Source organism: Cucumis sativus, unplaced genomic scaffold (genome assembly GCF_000004075.3).
Source record: "Cucumis sativus cultivar 9930 unplaced genomic scaffold, Cucumber_9930_V3 scaffold103, whole genome shotgun sequence".
Lineage (NCBI taxonomy): Eukaryota > Viridiplantae > Streptophyta > Magnoliopsida > Cucurbitales > Cucurbitaceae > Cucumis > Cucumis sativus.
In genome coordinates, this window is record NW_022279511.1 from 1 (window position 1) to 23,910 (window position 23,910).

The 23,910-nt window shown below is 34.7% G+C and overlaps 1 protein-coding gene, 1 long non-coding RNA gene and 1 pseudogene across 2 annotated transcripts; 2 read left to right on the forward strand and 1 right to left on the reverse strand.

Annotated features, from left to right (window-relative positions):
* Positions 1 to 3,504: 3,504 nt before the first annotated feature.
* On the reverse strand, positions 3,505 to 4,634 carry LOC116405438 (E3 ubiquitin-protein ligase UPL6-like). Its single transcript, XM_031889451.1, has 4 exons — positions 4,334 to 4,634; positions 4,160 to 4,246; positions 3,896 to 4,036; positions 3,505 to 3,708 (listed from the first exon to the last, which is right to left on the reverse strand). The coding sequence occupies exons 1-4, from the start codon at positions 4,355 to 4,357 to the stop codon at positions 3,538 to 3,540; spliced, it is 423 nt and encodes a 140-aa protein (XP_031745311.1). The 5' UTR covers positions 4,358 to 4,634; the 3' UTR covers positions 3,505 to 3,537.
* A 7,011-nt stretch (positions 4,635 to 11,645) lies between these two features.
* On the forward strand, positions 11,646 to 17,912 carry LOC116405433 (annotated as a pseudogene).
* Positions 17,913 to 22,768: 4,856 nt separating this feature from the next.
* On the forward strand, positions 22,769 to 23,636 carry LOC116405434. Its single transcript, XR_004218570.1, has 2 exons — positions 22,769 to 23,208; positions 23,297 to 23,636. It is a non-coding gene; the product is annotated as an uncharacterized LOC116405434 (long non-coding RNA).
* The last annotated feature ends 274 nt before the right edge of the window (positions 23,637 to 23,910 follow it).

The following is a 23,910-nucleotide window of genomic DNA, read 5'->3' on the forward strand; positions in this document are numbered from 1 at the left end:
CGGATCCAACAAAAAATAGAAGCAATGGTTAAATGGCCAGCACCCAAGAACGTGAAGGAGCTAGGTGGGTTTTTGGGGCTACGGGGTATTATCGGAAATTCGTTGCAAACTAACGGTTCTATTGTGCTGCCCCCCCTTGACACAACTGTTAAAAAAAGGTAACTTTAAGTGGAATGAGACACGACCGAGAACGCATTTCAGCAGTTAAAAGTCAGCAATGATGTCTGTCCCGATGCTAGGTATTCCTGATTTTTCACAAAGTTTTGTGCTGGAAACTGATGCTTCGGGTGTGGGGTATTGAGGCTGTCCTAATGCAAAATCAACGACCAGTGGCCTTTTTCAGTCAAGCTTTACCTATTACCCATAGGTTTAAAGGCTGTTTATGAACGGGAGCTTATGGCAATAGTGCTGGCTGTTCAAAAATGGCGACCATATCTATTGGGTAAGCCTTTTGTGGTGCGTACAGATCAGAAAAGTTTGAAGTTTCTTCTTGAACAACGGGCTATCGGGGGAGAATATCAGAGATGGATCGCTAAACTATTGGGGTATGATTTTGTGATTGAGTACAAGAAAGGATTGGAAAACAAAGCGGCCGATGCCTTATAGAGATTACCACCGGTATTTGAATTGGGCCTCGTAAGTATTGTGGGCGGGCTAAACCCTTCAGTTTTCATCGATCAAGTGGCTGGAAATGAATCTCTTAACAATATTCGACTATCCTTGATAAATGGACAACAAGCTCCAGAGGGATATTCGCTACAAGGAGGAGGATTCACCTGATATTACTTTATTATTAGCTGAATTCCATAACAGCCAGATAGGGGGACATCATGGTGCATTGAAAACATATCAAAGGCTAGCAAGGGAGGTATATTGGCGAGGTATGACAGCCCATATCCGCACCTATGTTGCTGAATGTTCCGTGTGTCAACAAGCCAAATACTTGTCTTTAACTCCGGCTGGTTTCCTTCAAGCATTACCCATTCCGGACCGTGTGTGGGAAGATATTAGTATGGATTTTATTGAGGGCCTCCCCAAATCCGAGGTTATGATGTTATATTGGTAGTTGCGGATCTTCTTTCCAAGTATGCACATTTCATCCCTTGAAACATCCATTTGGTGCAAAAGTGTTGCTGCTGTTTTTATGCGAGAGATTATTCGTTTGCATGGATGCCCCTGAAGTATAGTGTCGGATCGTGATCGTATTTTCACAAGTCTATTATGGAAGAGTTGTGGAGGTTGTTGGAAACTCAGTTGAGACGAAGCACCACTTACCACCCCCAAATAGATGGTCAAACGGAAGTTGTCAATCGAGGGTGGAGACGTATCTAGGGTGTTTTTCTATGAACACACCTAAACAATGGGTTAAATGGCTAGCTTGGGCTGAATTAAGCTATAATACAACAGTCCGTACAGCCACATTGATGACCCCCTTCGAGGCCCTCTATGGGCGACCACCCCCCTCTATATTACCATATGTGAAGGGCTCGAGCCGGGTGAATGATGAAGTAGACCATTTGATGAAAGAAAGAGATGAAATTTTGGGCGTTTTGAAGGCCAATTTACTGAAAGCACAGCAGCGAATGGTCAAATATGCTAATGCTAAAAGACGGGAGGTGCAGTTTGAGGTTCATGATTGGGTTTATGTGAAGTTACGCCCTTACCGACAGTCCTCTCTCAGCCGTTTTAAGCACTCCAAATTGGCCCCAAGATTCATTGGTTCATTTATGATCGTGGCACGAATTCGTTTCGTTGCATACCGTTTGGCCCTTCCCAAGGAATCGCTTATACACCCGGTCTTTCATGTTTCTGTTCTTCGCAAGGTCGTGAGTTCAAACAGGCCATTATTCCCAATTTCAAAAGATTTGGCTGCTGATTTGTCTATGCAAGTGTCTTCGTAGAAGTATTGGGAGTTCGCAAAACAATAGAAAAGGAGGACAACTTAGAAGTTTTGATCCGTTGGAGTGAGGGGACACTTGAAAGTGCAACGTGGGAACAAGCTGCTCTTATTCAAGAAACAGTTTCCTGAATTCCACCTTGAGGACAAGGTGGCTATTTGGGGGGCGGGTAATGATAGACCTCCCATAGTAAAGGTGTATTCCCGTAGAGACAAGAATAGGAAGAAGAAAGAATGATTGAGAGTTAGTTGATAATTTTTCTATTTGTGTGGGCCTTAGGAATGTGTTTGTTAGAGTGGGGCCAAGTATTTTGTTATTTCTCTAAGCAATTACTTAAGTTTCTTGAGTGGGAGGGTATGGGTATCTTGATTTTTGGTATAGACTCTCATTAGAGAAGTGTGTAGAGATTGGGGAGCTCTCAAATCCTCCCCCACAGTTGATAAATAAAATTTTGGCTAAAGCCTTGACAAAAGCTAATGTAGAACATCCCCTTCTTTATGTTTCTTGAGTTTTATCCTAGAGGAGGTGTTTGAATTACCATTTTTATAGTTTAGGATTAGTTATTTGAATTAACAATTTTGTATCTTGAGTTAGTTATAAGTAAACTAACTCAACCCCAAGTTAGTTTAACAACTCTTGTAATCTCCAGCCTATAAAAAGGCTTCTCATTTTCATTAATAAATGATAAAAAAAAAAAAGGCATTATACATAAAGATTTCCTAGCTTTGCAATTACAGCATCAAAAGCAATGTACAGTTCAGATGAGACTTTATTCCAGTATAGAGTAGCTCTGTAATTGCAGATCAAGAAAGTGAATGTAGCATGGAAATCCCAAATTCAACATTTGGAAGTTAGCAATTGACAATCTCATTAGTAGGCAGTGCACCCATAATAAAATGTAAGATTTTTAGAACCCTAAAAATTCAAGTAACTTGCAACTAGTCATTGTCATGACCATCAATACAACGATTAGTGGATCAGCACAAAATACAAAACAGTAAGACAGTAAATCTTTAAAAACCTTACTTCTGTTTTAACTTGCTCAAGAAGAATGTTGCAACAAGTATATCAACAAGAATTCCTTCAAACATGAACTACAGGAAGAAGGGTAAAACAACAACAACATCCTATCAAAAATCATTTAATGTGATTGAGATCTTTTAGCATGACTGCTTGAGAACTTTTAGCACAACCGGGCAGCAACTTCAATAACAGAAAAACATGCATAATGTAGGAAGACAGCAGATTTCAAATTATGACATTGTATTTATGAATGTCAGGCGATACATTAATGTTCCAAAATTCAACCAAAGTATGATTGGGAATTATGGCCATACCTTTGCCAAAAGAACTTCGAGGAAATGGAAAAACTGGAGATGTTGCTCATGTATCATTCCCGAACCAGGATTGGGGTAGAGCAAATGGTCAACAATTTGCTGGATTACCAAGCAGAAAATAACTTATATTAGAAAAAATGAACAATACATACCCACATATTACTGAAATTTTATGAAACAGATTTCAAGCAACCAATTTTTATATTGAAATGTGATCTCACAACTATTTTTATTTTGAAAAGCGATTTCAAACAACTATGGCTGTCTCATCACGCTTCATGTTATCCAATAATACTACAGGATTAACAAAGCCATGCCATGCTAATAATAAGGAATGTCGTGATAACCTTAAATAAACCATACTGCACGTCAAAGGCTGCCCGTGTAATGTTCTCCATGACATCTTTAAAAATACCACCACCATCAATTCCTGCCTCCTCAACTCCAAATTCATTAACAAAAGACACACGTATCTGCATGCAGAAAACTGAAGCAATTGACCCAACACAAACAAGAAAAAACTAATAAACAATTACAAGTAACTCTGCAACTATAGGATGCAGAAGAGGGAAGGGGTCGTTTTCACGAGGGCAAAGAAAAAGATAGAAAAAAGTAAGATAACAATTTCATTTTTCATAAATCATGGAAGTCTGAAATTACCGATCCTCGAAGATCACCTTCAGACAATGCACTCATCTGACTGAAAGCATCTTCCAATATATGATTTCGTCGAATTCTAAACCGGTTTCTGGCAAAAACAGCAAGAGATCCATTCCTTTGCCTAGCTGCTGCTAGTTGTGTCTGTGAAATGAGTTATAGAGAAAGTAACCATAAATAAAAAATATCTTACATATTTCTATAACTAACAGTCATCCAAGAAATTCAATATTGTGGATAAGGAAACCAAAAAAATAACTTGCTTACAGTGAAAATCTTAACCCTGCTAGTAAACGGTACTAAAAAGGGAACTCGCTTGTGTATATCATTTGCTCTGGTATTTTCTATCACTGCCTACAAAGAAACAAGGCCAAGTAAATAATTAGAATTACGATCAGATAGCAGGTCGTTAGAACCAAAACAATCATTGAGAACAATTACCTGAGAAATGAAATAATCATTCATCACGTCAGCATGGAAGTCACTGGTGGTGTAAACTGCCGTCTATTGTTCCAGTCTTGCAACTACAACGAGACAATTTAATCTTAGTAGATCGACAAAATGATGCATGGATAAACAATCTTGAAACTTTGGACTCCCCTAGAAGGATCGACATCCTTGACTTTGGTTTGAAGCTTGCATGGATAAACCTTTTCGTTCATTTTTCATTGATTATTCATCCTTGTTCCTGAAAATCAAAGGAAATTCTCTCAATTTTATATATTACTAAAATTAGGATACATATAAGTCTTAACTAGTCTCATAGCACCCTCCATTCATCTTCCCCTACACTGGCTATGGTATCAAAATGCTCAATTAAGTAATACGTCTACTAACGAACTTGAAAACAAAACACATCACACTAAAAAACACAAACATCCCTTTAACCCAACAGAAGCAGCTCTTTTTACCCTTGCACTCACTATCACATTACTATCATGTTTGTCAACTGTCAAACTAACTCTTTTAAGTTATTTAGTGTGACACTACAAAGTTATGAACACCATAATCTTAATTAAAACATTTTAATAAACAAATGCAAGTTACTACTCAACAATGGCAAGGAATTCAAAAAACATGACACCTGTTAGCTTATGCCTCCGGAACCAGCTACTTAAACCATCTGCCAGTCTCTGCATAATAAAATGATTATGAGCCTAAATTTTACAAGTACCAGTCCGTTGAATATAGAAACGTGAAACTCATGCTTTTCCATCCTAAACAACAGAACTATCTGCACTTCGATTTACAAATTCATTGCCTTTTTCCGACAGTGCCCACAACTGTTAGTTGTTACAGGTATACTTCTTTTATTTATTTATTTATTTATTTTTACTAAATTCAGTAATACCATATTCCAGATATTAGCAACATTATTTTAGCATTACCTTGGATCGGGATTGCAACAACGCAAAAAAAAGCAGTATGTGATAGCGAACTCTCAGGAACGGTCGGGTTAGAAGAGGGAGGCCTAGGTGGAAGCGGGCTCTTCAGGATTTGGAATCGAAAACCGATCTGAGGGTGGAGAATTTTCTTTGGAAGACTTGGGTTTCCGAGGGGTCTGCGGCCCTTGATTTCGGCACCGTTAAGGCTAGAAGAAGAAGAAAGTGGTGGATCGACGAGATGGGTATGTCGCAAGATAGAGTTTCTTGGCTGCTTCACGTTAGAGAGGAAGAGCGAATTTTTGGAGGTATAGGAAGAGCGAAACGGAATTTGAGAGATAGGAAATCGCAGGGTTTGAGGAAGACGAAGAAGAGAAGGGGAGATGAGAGGCAGAGTAAACCGATGGAGAAGAAAAAGGGGAAAGAAATTTGAAATAAAAGAGACCGTTGAGGTTGAAGAAGAGGGAAAAGAAAATTGACCGTGGAGGAGAGTTATTTAATTTTTGGATTAAATATTTTCTATGAAAATTAAAAAAGAAAAAGTTAAAAGGCAAATATTTTTTACTTTTTTTTATTATTTATTCTATGAAAATTCAATAATAAAAAAGCATCTATATTTGCTTTTGGTATGGTTCACATTTTTATTTATTTGACAAAAATCTAACTAAATTATCATTCATTTTGACCTAATATTGCAAATATAAATTTATATTTTGCATCTTAACTACTCTTTGGCATTTATAATATCATTGTTCCACACCTCAATTTTTTTATTGTTGTAAAAAATAAACCTAATCCAAAATGAATTAGCAAATTAGGGAATAAATGTAATCATTGTTTTTGGGAGTTTGAGTTCGACCGTGATTATTGTTGAATAATTTTCACTTAGACATGCACATTTTGCTATTTTAGCAATTTAAATTTAAAATTTTCTTTTATCAAAAGTAAACCTCTTGTTTTAATGTTTTTCTGGTCATCCCTTTTAAATACAACTAATGACAAATGAATATAACAATTAAGAAATTCGTAGATATATAACAACATTTTAAACTAATTGCTGCAGTTATTTTAAATCACATATGTCATTCGCTTATAAGCCATAAGAGTCTATTAACGATATAAATCTATCACAAATATATTTTGCTACATTTACAATTTTTAAAAGATATTGTTATATACTTAATTATTATTCATAAAATTGCTAATCCATTATACTTACCCTAAGTTAAATGAATAATGTCAAAAGTAAGTTTACTACGAAGGTAATTTGTGTGACCCTTTTATCCTAACGTAGGAAGTTTGTTCCACTCCATACCATTATTGAACTAAGAAGATTAAGTGTGTATTAGTATGTTTAAACAAGTATAATTATAGCAAATTCTATGAGTGATATATTTATATTAGCAATACAATATGTGTTACATATGCAAATATTTTGTATCTAATCGTTGTATTTGCAATTAACTCCATTAAAATATACAAATATAAACAGAACTCTTTAACCTGAGTTTAGCTAGGATCACAAACTACAAAAAGAAAGTATGGAATATGATCACACGGTTTTTGTTGATCAGTATCAGCACCAACAGCAGAATGCAAGGCATCGGAGAAGTGAAACGAATCATGATTCGTCTGAAAATAAAATTGATCCCAACGGAGGTAGGGAAAGCCAACAGAAGACTGAATCTGATGGGAGAGGTCCCAAATTTTTTATCATTCTTCTAATGTTACCATTGTTAATTTACTTGTTGGCTTATATGCCATTTCCAGAGCCTGAATATTCTTTGCATGAAAATCAATCCTATAGTATTCCTATGGTTACAGAGAAACATGGCGTGGAATTTTTTGTCAAATCATCAAATTTTGATGTAAGATATCCTCTTGGAAGCCCAGCTCGAGCTGAAATAGAGAACAGTGTGATAAGGGATTATCGAAACCTTGTTTCGCGTTATTGTGACGTAGAACTCCAAAGACTCCAGTGGAATAAAATCTCCCAACTCCTCACTGTGCAAAGCTGAATAATCTCGAGGTAGCATAAGGTGATAAAGGTAAATGTGGTTCTCTTTCTTTTCTTAGAAATGATATCCGGTTATCTTTTTGGAGATTAGTATCCATCTTCTGTTGCTTGTAACTTCACTTGTTAACCTTGCTTGGATATAAACAATGCAAGTTTGTTATTTCTTGGTGGTCACAAAGTAATTAATTGCATAATTATTAATATATTACCCCCCAGCGTTATGTTGGATTAAAGTTTGAAAAGTATAGTAAATATTATATTGTGAAAACTCCCACAGGCATTAAGAAATGAGCCGTTGACAGTTTATGGAGATGGCAAGCAAACCCGGAGTTTTCAATACGTTTCTGATCTGGTAAAATATATACACATTTATTTATTACCACTACAAAATTAACGGACTGTTTCATCTTAATTTCGAATTTAGCAAATGTGATTTTTAAAGATAGGATATTATATAACTTTGTAATTAATTTATTATTGTGATATTGTTTAGAGTTTTACATAATAATAATAATAAACTGTCACAGGTGGAGGGGCTAATGAAACTGATGGAAGGCGAGCTCGTGGGGCCTTTTAATCTGGACAACCCCGGCGAATTCACTATGCTCAAACTTGCTCAGGTCAGCTCTCTACTCCCCCATTCTCACATTTATACTCCTAAACTAATCTACTCTCTTTTAGCATTTAAAATATTTAGGTTTAATCCTTTTTTTGGAACATTTACTCATCAACCCTAATTGCTTTGCCCTCTAAGTTTCTTTCACGTAATAAATAATTAACTTCATTCATGAAACATTTAAGTTGAGATAATTGGGATGGTTAATTTGAATCTTATGAAAAAATAAACTCTAACAAAATCATAAAATTAAAATGAATATAGGTATGTATATTATTTTTTTTGTAAGTAAAAAAAATATGATTTTAAAATTAATAATAAGTTTGTATTGGTGGGAGCTATTTTAGCATTTTAAGTAAATTGACCAACCAATTCAAACTATTGATATTGGTTTTAGTTATATTACAAACACTTATTTTCAAATAGAGGATAATGAATTAAAATATTTATAAAATATAACAAAATTTTACATCAATAGATAAACACTAATAGGTTTTCTTTCCATAACAATGTTTTAAACTTTTCTTGTCTCGTAGGTTTTTTCAATAAAATATTTTGTTTTGTACAACCAAAACTGAATTCATGGAGAAGCAAAACTAATTTTAAGAATAGTCGACTTAGTTATTATCTATAGATCAAAACACTTTATAAGGTTGCATTTCTTTATTTTCTAACAAGTTAAACTATAGACTTAAATTGTGATAAAAAAGGACATCCTAATAATTTATATGATACAGTCTATTTTAAATATAGATCCTTAATTCTATTTTATGAAGCTACCCAAATGGTTCCATATCAACAAAATAATTGTTATATATGTGTTCGCTTTTCATCGAATATTTGAATAAGTGACACAAATATAGGTGCAACTCGAGATGCACTAAAATATTTTGTTTAAGTACTTTCTTTCTAACCAATAAAGTTATTGTGCAGGTAGTGCAAGAGACAATAGATCCAAATGCAAAGATAGAGTTCAGACCGAACACGGAAGATGACCCGCATAAAAGAAAACCTGACATTTCTAAAGCTAAGGACCTTCTTGGTTGGGAGCCCACCGTGTCCCTTCGAAAGGGCCTTCCCCTTATGGTTTCTGACTTTCGTCAACGCATCTTCGGTGACTCGAAAGATGACATTTCCACTGCTGCCGTCCTCTCCACCACCACCACGGTCTAGTCCCTCCTTCTTATCTCTTCTCATACCTTTTAGAATAAGAGATCTCTCAAATCACTTCCTCCCAAAGAATAACATTTGGTAGTTTGAAGAGATGAGAGAAAAAAGAGGAGGGGATCTTCCCATCCATCAAAACCTCTTTCTTTTCTCCCAATTTTCACATTTTTTATTATGTGGGCCTAATTTACCTCTCTCTTCCTCTCCTGTTTTGTATATCTTTGCTCTATATTATTTATGAAACTCTCCTCTCTCTTTTTTTATTTCACTTCTTCCCATATACATTATATTTATACCTTTCTTTTTGTTAAATTATAAATATGAACTTTTGTAGTTATATATATATATATATGTTTGATCAATCTACCATTCTTCTCGTTTCATGAATATATAAATCTATAAAATTTTGAACATGTATATCTCCAAGATTTTAACTTCGTGTCTATGTGAAAAGTTATTTGTAACTATTTGTGTACCAAAGAAAGAAATGCAATAACTAGTCTTGCTCGTTTGTTAATTAGTTATTGTCACCAATATGTGATCAATATATGTTAGTATATATAGTTTATCAACAATAATTGACACGCCTTTCTTTTTTTATGATCAGTAGTTTAAATCCACATGTTTCTAGCTATTTATTACCTTAAACAAACTATCAAACTGTTATTGAATGTTAGAAATAAATTTTGGTCTCCTTCGATCTTCTTCCATTTGCTCTTGAGATCATTAATTAACAATGAGTAAAGTTTCATTTAGTTTATTTTAATAACTTTAAAGCATGTATGTCCTTAAGTTCGTTCGACTGGGTGATTTTTGTTGAGTGTCATGCTAAACATAACTCAACTATTTAATAATATATTCTTGATCATGAATAGAACGATTTATGTTATGAATATTTCAATCTTGCGTTATTGCGATGTAAAGAACATTCAACAACCATATATCGTTTGCTTTATCTTTCCAACGACAATACAATGCCAACGAAAGTCATAAATAATTCAATTGATTTTATTAGATTAAAATAAAATTACGTAACAAATGGAAACCAATTATGAATGAACCAAAAGTTTAGCCCATAAAAGGCTCATTTTCTTTTGCACACACCAATTTATTGTGGAAATTTTGTAGCAAAGTTTGTTATGAATTTGGTATTCCAAACTAAATTTCAATTTATATTCAAGGAGTACTCTTCCCAAGGTTCAATTATCTTTCCAAAGTTTGCTTCCATTACCATACAACAATAATTGATGTCTTTAACCTCTCTTTTCATTTTCTTGTTAGAATAAAAAGTGATAAATTATAGAGATGTTTTTAAAAATAGTAAAATAAATTAAAATATTTACATTTTTTTCATTAAATTTGTTATTTTTCACCATTTCCCTGTATTATAAACAAACATTTTTTAAAAACTTTTCTTAATATAAGAAATACTATTATATATATCACTACCTAATAAAAAAAAACTTAATTTTAAATTTTCAACAAATCGTTAAAAAATAGGATAGTTGCAAATTTAGCTATTATATTCAAAATAATTAAATATATAGTAACTTTTTAAAAAATTTACAAATATAACAAAATTTGTCAAATTCTATCAATGATACAAGTCTATCGCTAATAGACTATATTGTAAATATTGGTCTATCACGGATAGATCATACAAGTCTATTAACGATACAAGTTTATTAACGATACAAGTCTATCAACGATAGTTTTGCTATATTTGCAATTTTTAAAAAATATTGTTATATCCTTAATTTTTATTCCTCAAATGGCTATCTACTACAATTACCCAAAAAAAACTCTTAAAATTGTTCAAAGCTCATTCCAATATACGGTGAGTTGGGTTTGATTTTAAAATGTTTAATTTTAAAACATAAAAAAATCAATAAAATTAATGAAGTGATTGGTAAATTAATTTTTTAAATATACTAAAAAATGCTTTAGAAACACTCTCAACCTTTGTTTTTAACATTTTCTATCAAACTTGTGGTAGTGTCATTTCTTAAAGAGTTCAATCACTTTGTTTCACAACTCTCGAATTTAAAAAAATTTTGTAACTAAATATGTGATTGTCAATTACCACATATTCACAATTCACATAAAAACGATCTACTGTATTGAGTTATAATATCATATATATGGTTGAAGTATTGAGTTAGACTATCATTTAATTCAAAACGTTGTTGAATAACTCAACTGAAGTAAATGTGTGCAAGTCATCAACGTCGTTTTAATAACTCAATTGGTTAAATGTATAAGCCATTAACATCATTGTATATATAGCTCGGTTGATTAAATATATAGACAATATACCGTAGAAACTTAAAGTAACAAACAAATATCAACATAAAGTTTAATCAAACGAAACATCAACTAGCAAAAGCATTACTACTACAACTAAAATTAGCTTATAGTTTGCACTCATTATATATTAGCTCATTAATTTACTTTTAAACATTGGAACTTAGTTACTATACAGTATACATACTTTGAGAGGCTGGTGGGAGAAAGGGTCTAAGCGGGAAATAAAAATTTAAAACTCAATAAATTTATATAAAACACGGCGGCGGCTTCACGAGGGCTTCACACTTCACTCCCATGGAGGAAGCCATTTCTCGAATTCTCACAGAGCTCGAAGAATTTCGCCATTTCGACCACTCTACAACTCTCCATTCCCATCCTCCGCTCTCCCAATCCGCTCTTTTCGACCTTCAAACTTTGTTAGACAACTCAATTAGTACCGATGAACAACAACCACTCGATCGTCTCTACGAGGACCTCTCGGCTAAATCCCTCTCTCCTTCCTCTCTTACTCGCGCCATTGCTTCCGCCATGGATGAATCTTCCACCTGTGTTTCGGTTTTAGCCTCTACAGTCTATCTCTCTCTTCTTTTGGCCTCTAATGCACCGGTCTTCACGCTTTTCAATCCCATGGATTTCCTCTCGTTTCTCAGGTGTGTGAGGAGATTCTTGAAGCAGCGACCACAGGGTCAACAGGACCAGGATGATTCTAATAAGGAGTCTAGTGCTCCCAAAAGGAAGAGGAAAGCCGGTTTTAAGGGTAAGGGTTTGCGGAAACGTCCGAGGCAGAGTTCTAGTGGCAGATACGATGATGGTGAATTGGATGCAAGAGTTTTGTATCCCGTACTTGAGAGGTTAGAGATTTTAATGAGTGTAATTCATTTGGATCGATTTCCGGATAGTTTGAAATCTTTGATTGAAACTGTAATTGATATTCCTGTTTTGGCACTTGAAATATGTACCAATTTAAGTATCTATAGTAAGTTCACTGATTTTTGTTCGCGGATTTTGAGTGCTATGTTGCGTCCTGAGGATGGGGATCTATCGAATACTGCTGTTGAGGTGATTAAGTCTCTATCACCATTGATTCTTAATCATAAAGATCAGGCGCGAGCGTTTGCGCTAGAGTTTGTGACTATTCAAATAGGGAAGGTGGCAAAGGAATCAGATGGTGTTAAGAGTGCTCTAGTGAATCTTCCAAGGTATTTGGTTCAGAAGGCGCCTGAGAAATCTGAGCCTCGTAGTTTAGCAGTTGATTCAATAATGGAGGTTGTTAAAGCGCTGGAATTACCCGATCAAATTGGGTTTGTGGATTATGCAGTGAAGATGACTCAAGGAAAGTCTAATCTTAGGCTGTTAGCGGTTGATCTCATCTCAATGCTGATAATGTCCTTGAGTGATCCAATGGTCATTGATTCGAAAATTGAGTTAAAGGATTCGTGGGTTTTTGGGTGCTTGGTGGCATTGGTTCAACGTTGTTCAGATGCCAGTGCTCCAATTCGTGCTCGAGCACTTACCAACTTAGCTCACCTTGTGGTGTTCCTGTCTGAGAATGACAAGAATAAGGCCTTAATGAAGGAAATTTTGGGGCTGGTGATGGTGAAATTCTTGGTCTTTTGCGGAAAAGGTGTGTGGATCAAAAGGCGGCAGTTAGGAAGGCTGCATTATTTCTGGTTACCAAGTGTACAACCGTCCTTGGTGGAGCAATGGATGGTGATATGCTAAAGACGGTAGGAATTGCTTGTTCTGACCCACTCGTTAGCATACGGAAAGCTGCAATGTCGGCTCTTTCCGAGGTAAATTCCTATGTTTACACTAAGTTGGGTTTTTTAGTAAGAGTTCAATAAGTTTAAAGTTGATATAATTTGTATTTAGATGGCATGTAGGAGTAGGAGTAAGTTTGACAATTTGGCCACGTAGGGGAGACGTCTCTGTATCATGTCACATGCATTAATGGTGTTGGACACCGACATTTGGCCACTTTAGAAATATGGATGTTTTCTAGAAGTTGATATACAGTTTTATTTTGCTTTATATTTTTTACTAGGCTAAACTGCTAAAAGTTACAATTTCAATTCTTCACTCACTATTGGTCTATCATTGAATCTATATTTACTTCTATAGGCCTTTCGAAGATTCCCAGATGGAAGTGTCATGGTCGAGTGGCTACACTCAATTCCACGTTTGATTGCTGACAATGAATCTAGCATTCAAGAAGAGTGTGAACACTCGTTTCAAGAACTAGTGCTAGACCGGTTGGCTAGAGCTGAATCTTCAAGTTTACCTAAAGGAGTATTGGATCTTCTTAAAGAGATAAGTCATGCAGAGGTAATTCCTTGGGTGAAGAAAGTTTGTGCCAACTTAGGAAAAAAGAAACGATTAAAACGCACAATTGCCGATTCACTTCAGGTAATTATAAAGACATCTGAATCCTTATGGCGAAGCCAATCTTTGCCTCCAGAGAAGTGGACAGCTCCTCCGGGTGCCTGGTTCCTGTTGTCAGAAGTGTCCACTTATCTTGGGAAAGCCATTGATTGGGAATTTCTTCATCAGCACTGGAAACTCCTTGATGATCATGGTAGGACTGTTCAAAGTTCAGTGACTCAAGTAGGTTTATTTGGAGAGGAAAACAATTCAGAGTCAAATTCCGTCGCTTGGGCTCAAGATCGGGTTTTTCTCTTACAAACCATCTCCAATGTTTCTGTTGAGCTGCCTCCAGAACCTGCAGCAGATTTAGCTCATGAATTGCTTAAAAGGGTTGAAGAATTCAACATGCATCCAACGGAGGTAAGCATCAACATCATTGTTTTCAAACTTTGTTTTACACTTCATCATGGTTGGTTTATTTCTCCGGTACAATTGTTTAGATAATTAAAACTATTCACCTATACGTAGTTTTCTAACACGCTTCCATGGACAATAATCTCATCTTCTAGACTTCTATGGTATGTGAACACTGTTCATCCGGACATTGTCCTATACTACATACTATTTATCTCTATGACTCTATACATGCATGCTATAGTTTGGGCTAGTTACTAATGTGCTCAGCTCAACGTGTATGCTATTGTTTTACTAAAATGTCTTTAACGTGGGGAAAGATTCTTCTTGGAATTATTTGACAATACATGTAGTGAACGCGTATATATGGCCGGTGTGTGTAGTGTGGATATTATCAGCCAATGCGTGTGAATGCAGCTCCCTGTGCTTTGGCAATTGGGATTTTTTCACTCTTGATTTTGTTTCACTATTCTTTTTTATTGTTTCAAATATCTATACAGTCGGATAAAAGGCCTGAAAAACATTTGTGGAATAATGAAAAATTAATAAAGTACAGTGATAAAGCACTAATCTAAATACAAGCCAAAAAAGTGTTCTGGGTTTGAATTTTCTTATAGTACTCTACTTTTCCTGTTAATCACCAATTTTTAAAGATCAACACGTACGTATATATTTAGTCTCTTTTTCTTGATACCTCACACGCATTTTCAAATAATGATGATATCTTGGTAGGTGAATGCACATGTAAAAACACTTAAAACATTGTGCAAGCGGAAGGCTTCGCAATCTACTGAAGCCGATGCCCTCATCCTAAAATGGGTAAACCAGCTTCTTTCGAAAGCCTCGGACATATTGGAGAAGTACATATCCAACCATGCGGAAGCAAACAAAGATGTGAACTTCACAACACCACCTCCTAAAAGTGGTAGTCGAATGGGGAAGAAAGCATCTGCTAGGAGCAAGTCCTTGTCCGAGCAATCACTGCAGCTTACACCATTGGCTCTTTGATTCTCATTTGTCCATCGGCTGACATGACTACCATAGTACCACTTCTCCACACCATTATTACTTCTGGAAACCGTGATCTCAAATCTAATAAACTACCAATTCAAACCGCATCTCTGAAGGAAACTGCTCCTTCTTTATACATTCAAGCATGGTTGACAATGGGGAAGATTTGCCTTACTGATGAGAAGCGAGCAAAGAGTTACATTCCTCTATTTGTACAGGTTAAGTCTCGAATCTCAGGCCTCATATCACTCATGTAGCCTGATCTTTTGATGGTTTGAATGAATGTTACATGTAGGTCTCTGGCATTTTGGTTTTATAATACCACATATACTACATGAGCCAATCATATAATCTTTTCGACTATTCATATATATGGTAGATAAACTTTTACTCATTTGTTTGTTCATTAAGTTCTATTTTTACTTACAGTATATTGTCTGCGCTAGAATTTATGAGATTTTCCTTGTTTTCGTATATAAAATTTCATGTTATATTCCTTTATCAGTGTCTTTTATGTAGTCAAATTTTGTTCGACACAACTCAAATTGCTTAAAGTTTTAAGTCTTTTATATTGGTTTAGGAGCTTGGAAATAGTGATTGTTCAGCGCTTCGCAACAATCTTATTATCACAATGGCAGATTTTTGTGTACGCTATACTGCTCTAGTTGACTGGTAAGGCTGATACATGATACAAGTCTTGGAGATATGCTAGCTTTATCAAATACTTTGAAATGGCAGGGAAATAGAATCTCTTTAAACTTGTTCCTTGTTACAATCAGACTAACTCTGAATTGAACAGCTACCTTACGAAAATCACAAAGTGCCTTCGCGATCCTTGTGAACTTGTCAGAAGACACACATTCATACTTCTATCCAGATTATTACAGGTAATTTGTTCTTTCCCAACTCCTAAGAACTTCTCCCAATTTTCACTGTCATGTTTGTGATTAACAATGTTCAGCAATATCGTTTTAATTTTCAGAGAGACTATGTGAAATGGAGAGGGGTTTTGTTTCTTCGGTTTCTTTTGTCACTTGTTGATGAATCGGAGAAGATTCGTCAACTAGCAGATTACCTTTTTGGTAACATTTTGAAAGGTTATAAAATTTTACATTTTCAGCCACTGTCATGGTTATAATATTGGTCATACCGTTCCAACGTGGCAATGGAATTGAAATGTGAAACTGAATTTGCAGTGAAGGCCCCACTTTTGGCTTACAACAGTTTCATAGAAGCAATTTATGTTTTGAATGACTATCGTGCTCATTCTGGACATAGCGATTCGAAGGCATCACGAGCTGAAAGTCGACCATTCTCCATCCGGTAAGGAATGTTTGAACTATGTGCCTTATTATACAGTTACATGTAATGGAAAATGATTATCTTTTGTCTATCTTTCCAACTTTATATTTGAAGAGGCAATGATGAAAGGTCGAGGTCCAGGAGAATGCGCATTTATGTTTCTCTTTTGAAACAAATGGCTCCCGAGCATCTTCTGGCCACCTTTGCAAAGTTATGTGCAGAAGTTCTTGTTGCAGCATCCGATGGTATGCTCAATATAGATGATACTACTGCACGTTCTGTTTTACAGGTCCATATTCAAAAGCATTCAATCATCTTTAGTCAATAATTTTGCTGCTATTCTAATTTTCTTTTGTCAGTATTTGCGACCTGGAATCTCATTAGTTCCCCATGGCTGAAAGCGCAGGATACCTTTGAGATTCTTGCTTGTAAAGAGATTCGACTATCAATAAATCGAGTATCATCATCAGAATCTGGTGATGTAGGTGAGGAAGGGGGTGAGAGCGGAGGAGCATCTGCTGCTAGAGGAAAGGTCATCACTCACGCAGTGAGAAAGAGTCTCATACAAAACACCATACCCATCTTCATTGAGTTAAAAAGGCTAATGGAAAGCAAGAATAGCCCCCTTATAGGTACGAATACTCCAAAACTTAAATAATTTAAATTGAAATGTGAAGTGCCTGTTTGGGACGGTTTTGTAAGTGCTTTAAAAAGTGTTTTTGAACACTTAAAAAGTCCTTTCAAATTGATCCTAAGACATATTTAACATTTTATTCGTATTCTTTAATAATAGGTTCCCTCATGGAATGCCTTCGAGTTCTTCTCAAGGACTACAAGAACGAAATTGATGACTTATTGGTAGCTGATAAGCAACTTCAGAAAGAGCTCCTCTATGACATTCAAAGATATGAATGTACCAAAGCCAAGTCAGCCGTTGCTGAGGCAGTCAACGAGATGCAAAAGTCAACTAACTATCTTTCTCCTGAGGCTCCTCCTCAAGCTGTAAGTGTTCTTAACAACCTAACCTCAAAACTTCAAAATGATTCGAAAGTTGCTTCAGCCATTGCTGATGCAGCTGCTGCAGCCACAGCAAAATCTGTGCTTAGAGAAGTGAACAGAGGGACTTCGACACCGCCTCTCGGTTCTCTAAGTTTGCCTAAACTCAAGTCTCGTACTGGTGGAAACAATGGCACAAATACTTCACGTTTGAATGTGATTGAATCTTTGAGAAAACACCAGTCTTTTGAGTCTGATGAAGAAAACTAATGTACATAGGCTAACTAGGTAACAGGGATTGAAAATTAGTGGATCTTTCTTTGTTGTAATATTGTTTTATCTTGTATTGTATTTAATTTAATTTTTGATGTGAATCACGAGCTTTATTTGAATTGTTATAACTTAGAAGTATGAGCGACTGTACAGAGAAACAATTGGCAAATGCATCCATATTTGTGGTGGGAACTGTTTCATTTTATTGATGTTGTCGAGCCTAAATCACGAATAAATCTTCAAATCTAGGTTTGGGGTACGTGTGATGAATGTATTCTTTGTTTTGATTCAAATCTTAAATTTTCAGCCATTTCCCATTTGTTTGGTTTATAGTTTTAACGTAAGGGGTAAATTAATATTTTTTTATTTAGTTCTGTTTTTATTTGGTAGAATTGTCACTAATCTATCTATATTATCTTTTATTTTCAGAAACGATGGTGGCCTTAAAGGTAGATGTTCAACTATTGTTTCTGCATCTGGTTCATCTGGAAGGTTTATAAATTTTTTTATACCTTTCTAATGGATGAAAATCATGAAATTTAACTATATATGTGCTATAGCTGGAGTCTTAATCTTGCTTGCTTCCTTCCCTATGTTTCAGGGGTTAAGGCCTCTGGTTGACATCAATATGATACTTAGAAACCTATGTAATTAGTTGTCAAATCATCAAGCATGACATGTTGAAAGCTCTTCAGTTCTTGATTTTGTAGTACACGCTCTCCCCTTTTTTTTTGGACATATCACATATGATTGATACCGTGAATGGGCCTTCGACATTCCTAAAGCTCCTCATTGTTGAGCTTTATTTGTTAGGCGACACCCTTTAAGCCTGCTCTTTTCACATTTTTAGTATCCGTGGTCTTATAGGGTCAATATCTGCAATTATGGAAAGAATTCCAAGCAAGTGACAACGTTCGGTTTGGCATGCTCCATGGAGAAATAGTAGGGTTAGTTATATTATATATATATTTTTCCTATTGCTCTATGTGTTTTTTGTCATGGATCTCAGTAGTGTTTCAGATGTAATTTATTTAAATGAGAAAAAAGTGGGATGAGGTTGAAGTTTTAACCTTATGGTCCAATTTAATTCAACTTGTATATAAACGTCCTGTATTCCACAATTTATAGGATAAATAGCCTCTAGTCGGTAGCCTATAGATGCTAAATACTCAATGAGAAACTTCAAAGAAAGCTCCAAATTTGGTCCATCTCCCTCCATTGGATAACTTTTTATGCACTGTTCTTTTTCGGCTCTTTTGTTGAATATATACATTCCTGCTTCTTATAAAAAATAAATAGAAACAAAATCTTAAGCTTGCTTTTCTGAAGCAGTGATTGAAATAAACGCCACATGGAGTTAGAAAGTACATTATATTTGAGAAAAAGAATACTAATAGTTGAAAATAACAGAATAGTAACTGAAATGATAATTGCATACTGGCCGTTTTTATGTCTCTTTCTGTTGACTTTATTATTCTCTCATTTATGATTTAACATCTCATATGAATTATTATGTGTATCTTGCATGGGATATTTTGCCACTTCGTGCCCATAAAAATCAACACTTGTCTTTCGGTGTATAGGTCATAAGTAGTCACTTTGGGTGGTAAGGACCGTTGCATTTGATCCAAGTAACATGTGGTTTTGTACTGATTCAGCAGATTTGTTTAACATTTGATGAGAATGGTGATGCGTTAAAGATTCGATTTTATTGCCAAGTGTCTTCGTGAGATTATGTCTTTCGGTAGTGTTGAAAGAGCTACTGTTTCTAATTTTGGTTCATTTCTTGTTATGGGAGATTGGTTTAAGATATGGAATAAATGTAGTTCATTTCAGGGTAATAATGTTGCAAAGCTTTTTAATATTCCTTCACACAACCATGGTTCCCTGTATTCAGTCACCTTTATTTTCTTGTGGCAGGCTACATTAAGATATATCAAGGTTGGAGACCAAAGTTGAGAGGCTAAAGTCGGTAGTACAAGTTAAAGATAGGGAGATTGCAACAGTTACACGAATAGTACAATCTCGAGACTTGTCTAAATTCTATGATTTCTCTCTATTTAACAAACAAGGAAGTTCTTTTCCACAGGAAGCCAAAGGTAAGGCTGCTTTTAAAGCTCAAATTGACAAGCTACAGTAGGAAAATGTTGAACTCCAGAGAAGGGTTATTGGCAATCAGGTTATGGTAGTTGGATGCTGTGAGATAGATACTAGTTTCTATGTAATAATTTTAGTACTAATGTTGTTTTCTGTTTGTGTGCAAAGCAAGTAAGAACTCAACAAATACATGAGATGAAGAAGAAAGAAAAGGAGTACATCAAATTGCAGGTGAGAACCTTTTAGTTATTTTTCGGTTCTAGGCTCAAGTTGGACTCTGTTAGAGGTGCTTATTATTTACAGCTGAGATAGGAGCTTTTGTATGTCTAAACCAAGTCTTAAGGGAGAAAAAGAAAGAATTCCTACCAAACCCTTCCACCAAGACCATAGAATTCCCTTGAAGAGGCAGAATACATAATCATCAGTCTAAAGCTTACAGTACTCAAGAGACAAAAGAGTTGAATTGAATGTTCATCATGTTTGAAATGCCAACAAAGTTAAATGGTAGATGAGATGTGTTGAATTCGTGATTGACTCAAAGTAAGTTCATCAACAATACGTAATATTTTCTTCTTCTTGTGTTCTTATTACAGTTTCTTTTTAATTTCTCAGTATTTCTGTGCTTACTAGGGGTGAGTAGAGATCTTATACATCTTAGATTGGTATTTCCAAGTGCTGTACTTTCGTACTTTTAAAGTATTTCATTTGGATGTCATCTACCTCTAAGCCTAAACGCTACAATGACAATGGAAGATATTAGGCTGTGCAGTAGGTGATAAATTTCAGGTTTCTCTTAGGGTGGAATTAGAAGAGAATCTAGGTGTTTTGTACACAGAAAAAGAGAGGGAATATAAATGATGATTGATCATGTGTTGTTTTGTTAAGGAGTCAAAGGGAATTTAGATGAATGGGAAGGACAGGTTGGAAGGAGTGATTAGATTTATGAAATTTATGGACCAAGTTACCGTGGGGGGAATTACGTTGAATGGTTTGTCCGATTAAAAATTTCCATTACTTTTATGGTACCCTTATTGTCACCATTCGTCTCTTTTTCTATCACTCGAGATCCCTTCCTTGCCTTGCCTTTATCCAAATTATTGTCTATTTCTTGTAGCCAGTGAGTCCATCTAGCTTTGCTTAAAAATGTTAATTACCAAAACTTTAACTACGCCCTAATAATGCCTTTTATTGTTTGTTTTTGTTTTTGTTTTTTTTTTCTTTTTTGATTTAACAGTTAAAATCTATGTGTTGGTATAACGTATCTATTCTTATATTGCTATATCTTATTTACTTCAAATCAATGTCTTACGAGCTAACATCTTATTTCATGAATATACGCACTTACATTCTCACTTAGCGTGGCTCTATTTTTCATATTTCAAACTCACAAGTGAGAAAGAGCGTTGGATGCTATGTTAAATTTACTCTCTTATCCGTTAGCTTAAGCTTCTATATGTATTGGTGCTTTCTTGATGCACTCAAATATTTCTCTTTTATTACTTGTTTTCTCAACTGATATGGACCATAAGACCTTTTACATGTCTTCATCAACATGATACTTAAAATACAAAGCTCAACCTCTTTTTTGCCACTCCATGGCATGAGTATCCTGGCCCATTAGTCATTTTTCTTGAAAACTTAAACCAGGTTATGGAAGGCATATTTGAGAGTGTTTTTAGAAACTAGTTAACAAAATTGATTTTTACTAATAAATGTTTTGTTAAAAGTGATTTTCATGGCATATTAACGTTCGTTTGTGTCTATACTTTTAAAAGTGATTTTGTAACATAAAAAGTAATTTCCAATGACTCGAAAACATGTTTGGAACTTAACAGAGGTAGGAAAAATTCAAATGCAAAAATAGACATGGTATGTTGGCTTGTCTGATTCTTACTTGTTTTCTTTTATTTATTTTTTTTGAAAAATTTGATGAGATATGACATTAGTTTGTTGTTGATTGTTCTATCATTATGGTTTTGATCTTAACTATCTTTTTCTCTCTCTCTTTGGTCTTTTGTGTTGCTTTTGATTCTATATGTTCTTAATTTTAATGTCTTGGGTCTTTGTCCGGTGTGGAGATTAGAGATGCTTGTGTTCTGAAGAAGATAATGGAAGAATTTTTTATTTGTATTATGTGAGATTGTTTTGAGTTTCATTTTGCATTTGTTGGAATGGAAAGAAAAATTACTCTGTTATCCATGCTTAGTTAAGTTTTAGTTAAGTCTACCTTGACATTTCTCATAACACGACCCGTCCTTGTGTTCTGAGCTAAGAGGATCAGGCTTAGTCAAGTCTACCGTCACATTTCAATTTAATGATCTATTATGTTTGATTTTTCGTGAATTTGTGTTACTTAATGATCTATTTTGTTTCTCGCTTATCAAATAATTGGAATCAAGAGGAGATTTGTTTAACATTTGATGAGAATGGTGATGCGTTAAAGATTCGATTTTATTGCCAAGTGTCTTCGTGAGATTATGTCTTTCGGTAGTGTTGAAAGAGCTACTGTTTCTAATTTTGGTTCATTTCTTGTTATGGGAGATTGGTTTAAGATATGGAATAAATGTAGTTCATTCAGGGTAATAATGTTGCAAAGCTTTTTAATATTCCTTCACACAACCATGGTTCCCTGTATTCAGTCACCTTTATTTTCTTGTGGCAGGCTACATTAAGATATATCAAGGTTGGAGACCAAAGTTGAGAGGCTAAAGTCGGTAGTACAAGTTAAAGATAGGGAGATTGCAACAGTTACACGAATAGTACAATCTCGAGACTTGTCTAAATTCTATGATTTCTCTCTATTTAACATTGAACAAGGAAGTTCTTTTCCACAGGAAGCCAAAGGTAAGGCTGCTTTTAAAGCTCAAATTGACAAGCTACAGTAGGAAAATGTTGAACTCCAGAGAAGGGTTATTGGCAATCAGGTTATGGTAGTTGGATGCTGTGAGATAGATACTAGTTTCTATGTAATAATTTTAGTACTAATGTTGTTTTCTGTTTGTGTGCAAAGCAAGTAGGAACTCAACAAATACCTGAGGTGAAGAAGAAAGAAAAGGAGTACATCAAATTGTGTGTGAGATACCTTTTAGTTATTTTTCGGTTCTAGGCTCAAGTTGGATTCAGGTTATATAGGAGTTTTTGTATGTCTAAACCAAGTCAAGTCTTAATGGAGAAAAAGAAAGAATCTATATCAGGAACGGAGATAATGAATTTGCTACAAGTATATTTTAGTTATTTATCAATATTTTACCCATAATGGATCATTCCTTTCATTTACTGGCTTTTGTAATGTATGATATGAACAGAAAGAGGGTGACGACGTGGAACTTGGAATGGCAAGAAAACTGATAACGATTTCTATAAAAGGATAGTATGTTAAAACCTCTATTTTAAATGTTGTGCATGAGCATGATTGTTAGTGGTTAAATAAAATATTCTCATAATTGTCTCATGGTTAGGTGGATGCTTATGAAGTTAAAAATCAAGAATTGACGTCAGAGAATGCTTATTTAAAGACATTGACCAGTAAATGCAGGTTTGCAACAATTTTGTTATTGTCTGTGTTTTAAGTTTACTAAATTTTTATCAAATAAATTTTGGAAGGGGTGGTGAGCATGCAATAAAACAAGTTTGTAGAATGCATCTATTCCGTCTTATTAATTTTGTGATATTGAGGTTTTTTGCCATTCTTTTATTGAATTATTTTTGTGAATTTTAATTCTTGAAGTTCATTGTTTTATTGGTTTATTTGATAGACAAAAAAACCCCCTAAATTTGTATCAGATATGGTTTTAGTAATTTGTTTTCTTAAGATTCATCCCTTACATTTTGTTTAGTTAATTATTCCTTGTTTGGTATAATTAATTTTTTTTGAATTATTTGTTTGTTTTTATTTTTATTTTTTTGTTTGAAAGAGCTTTTGTGATCAAATTTCTTTAACTTTGTTTGATCGATGATGAATGAATGAGAATAGAGGAAGGCCATAGTAGTTCGCAAACTAAATGAAATGACATGTTTAACACTACTCATGCATTGTTGATACTACAAACTGAAGAACATTAGGTTTTCTTAT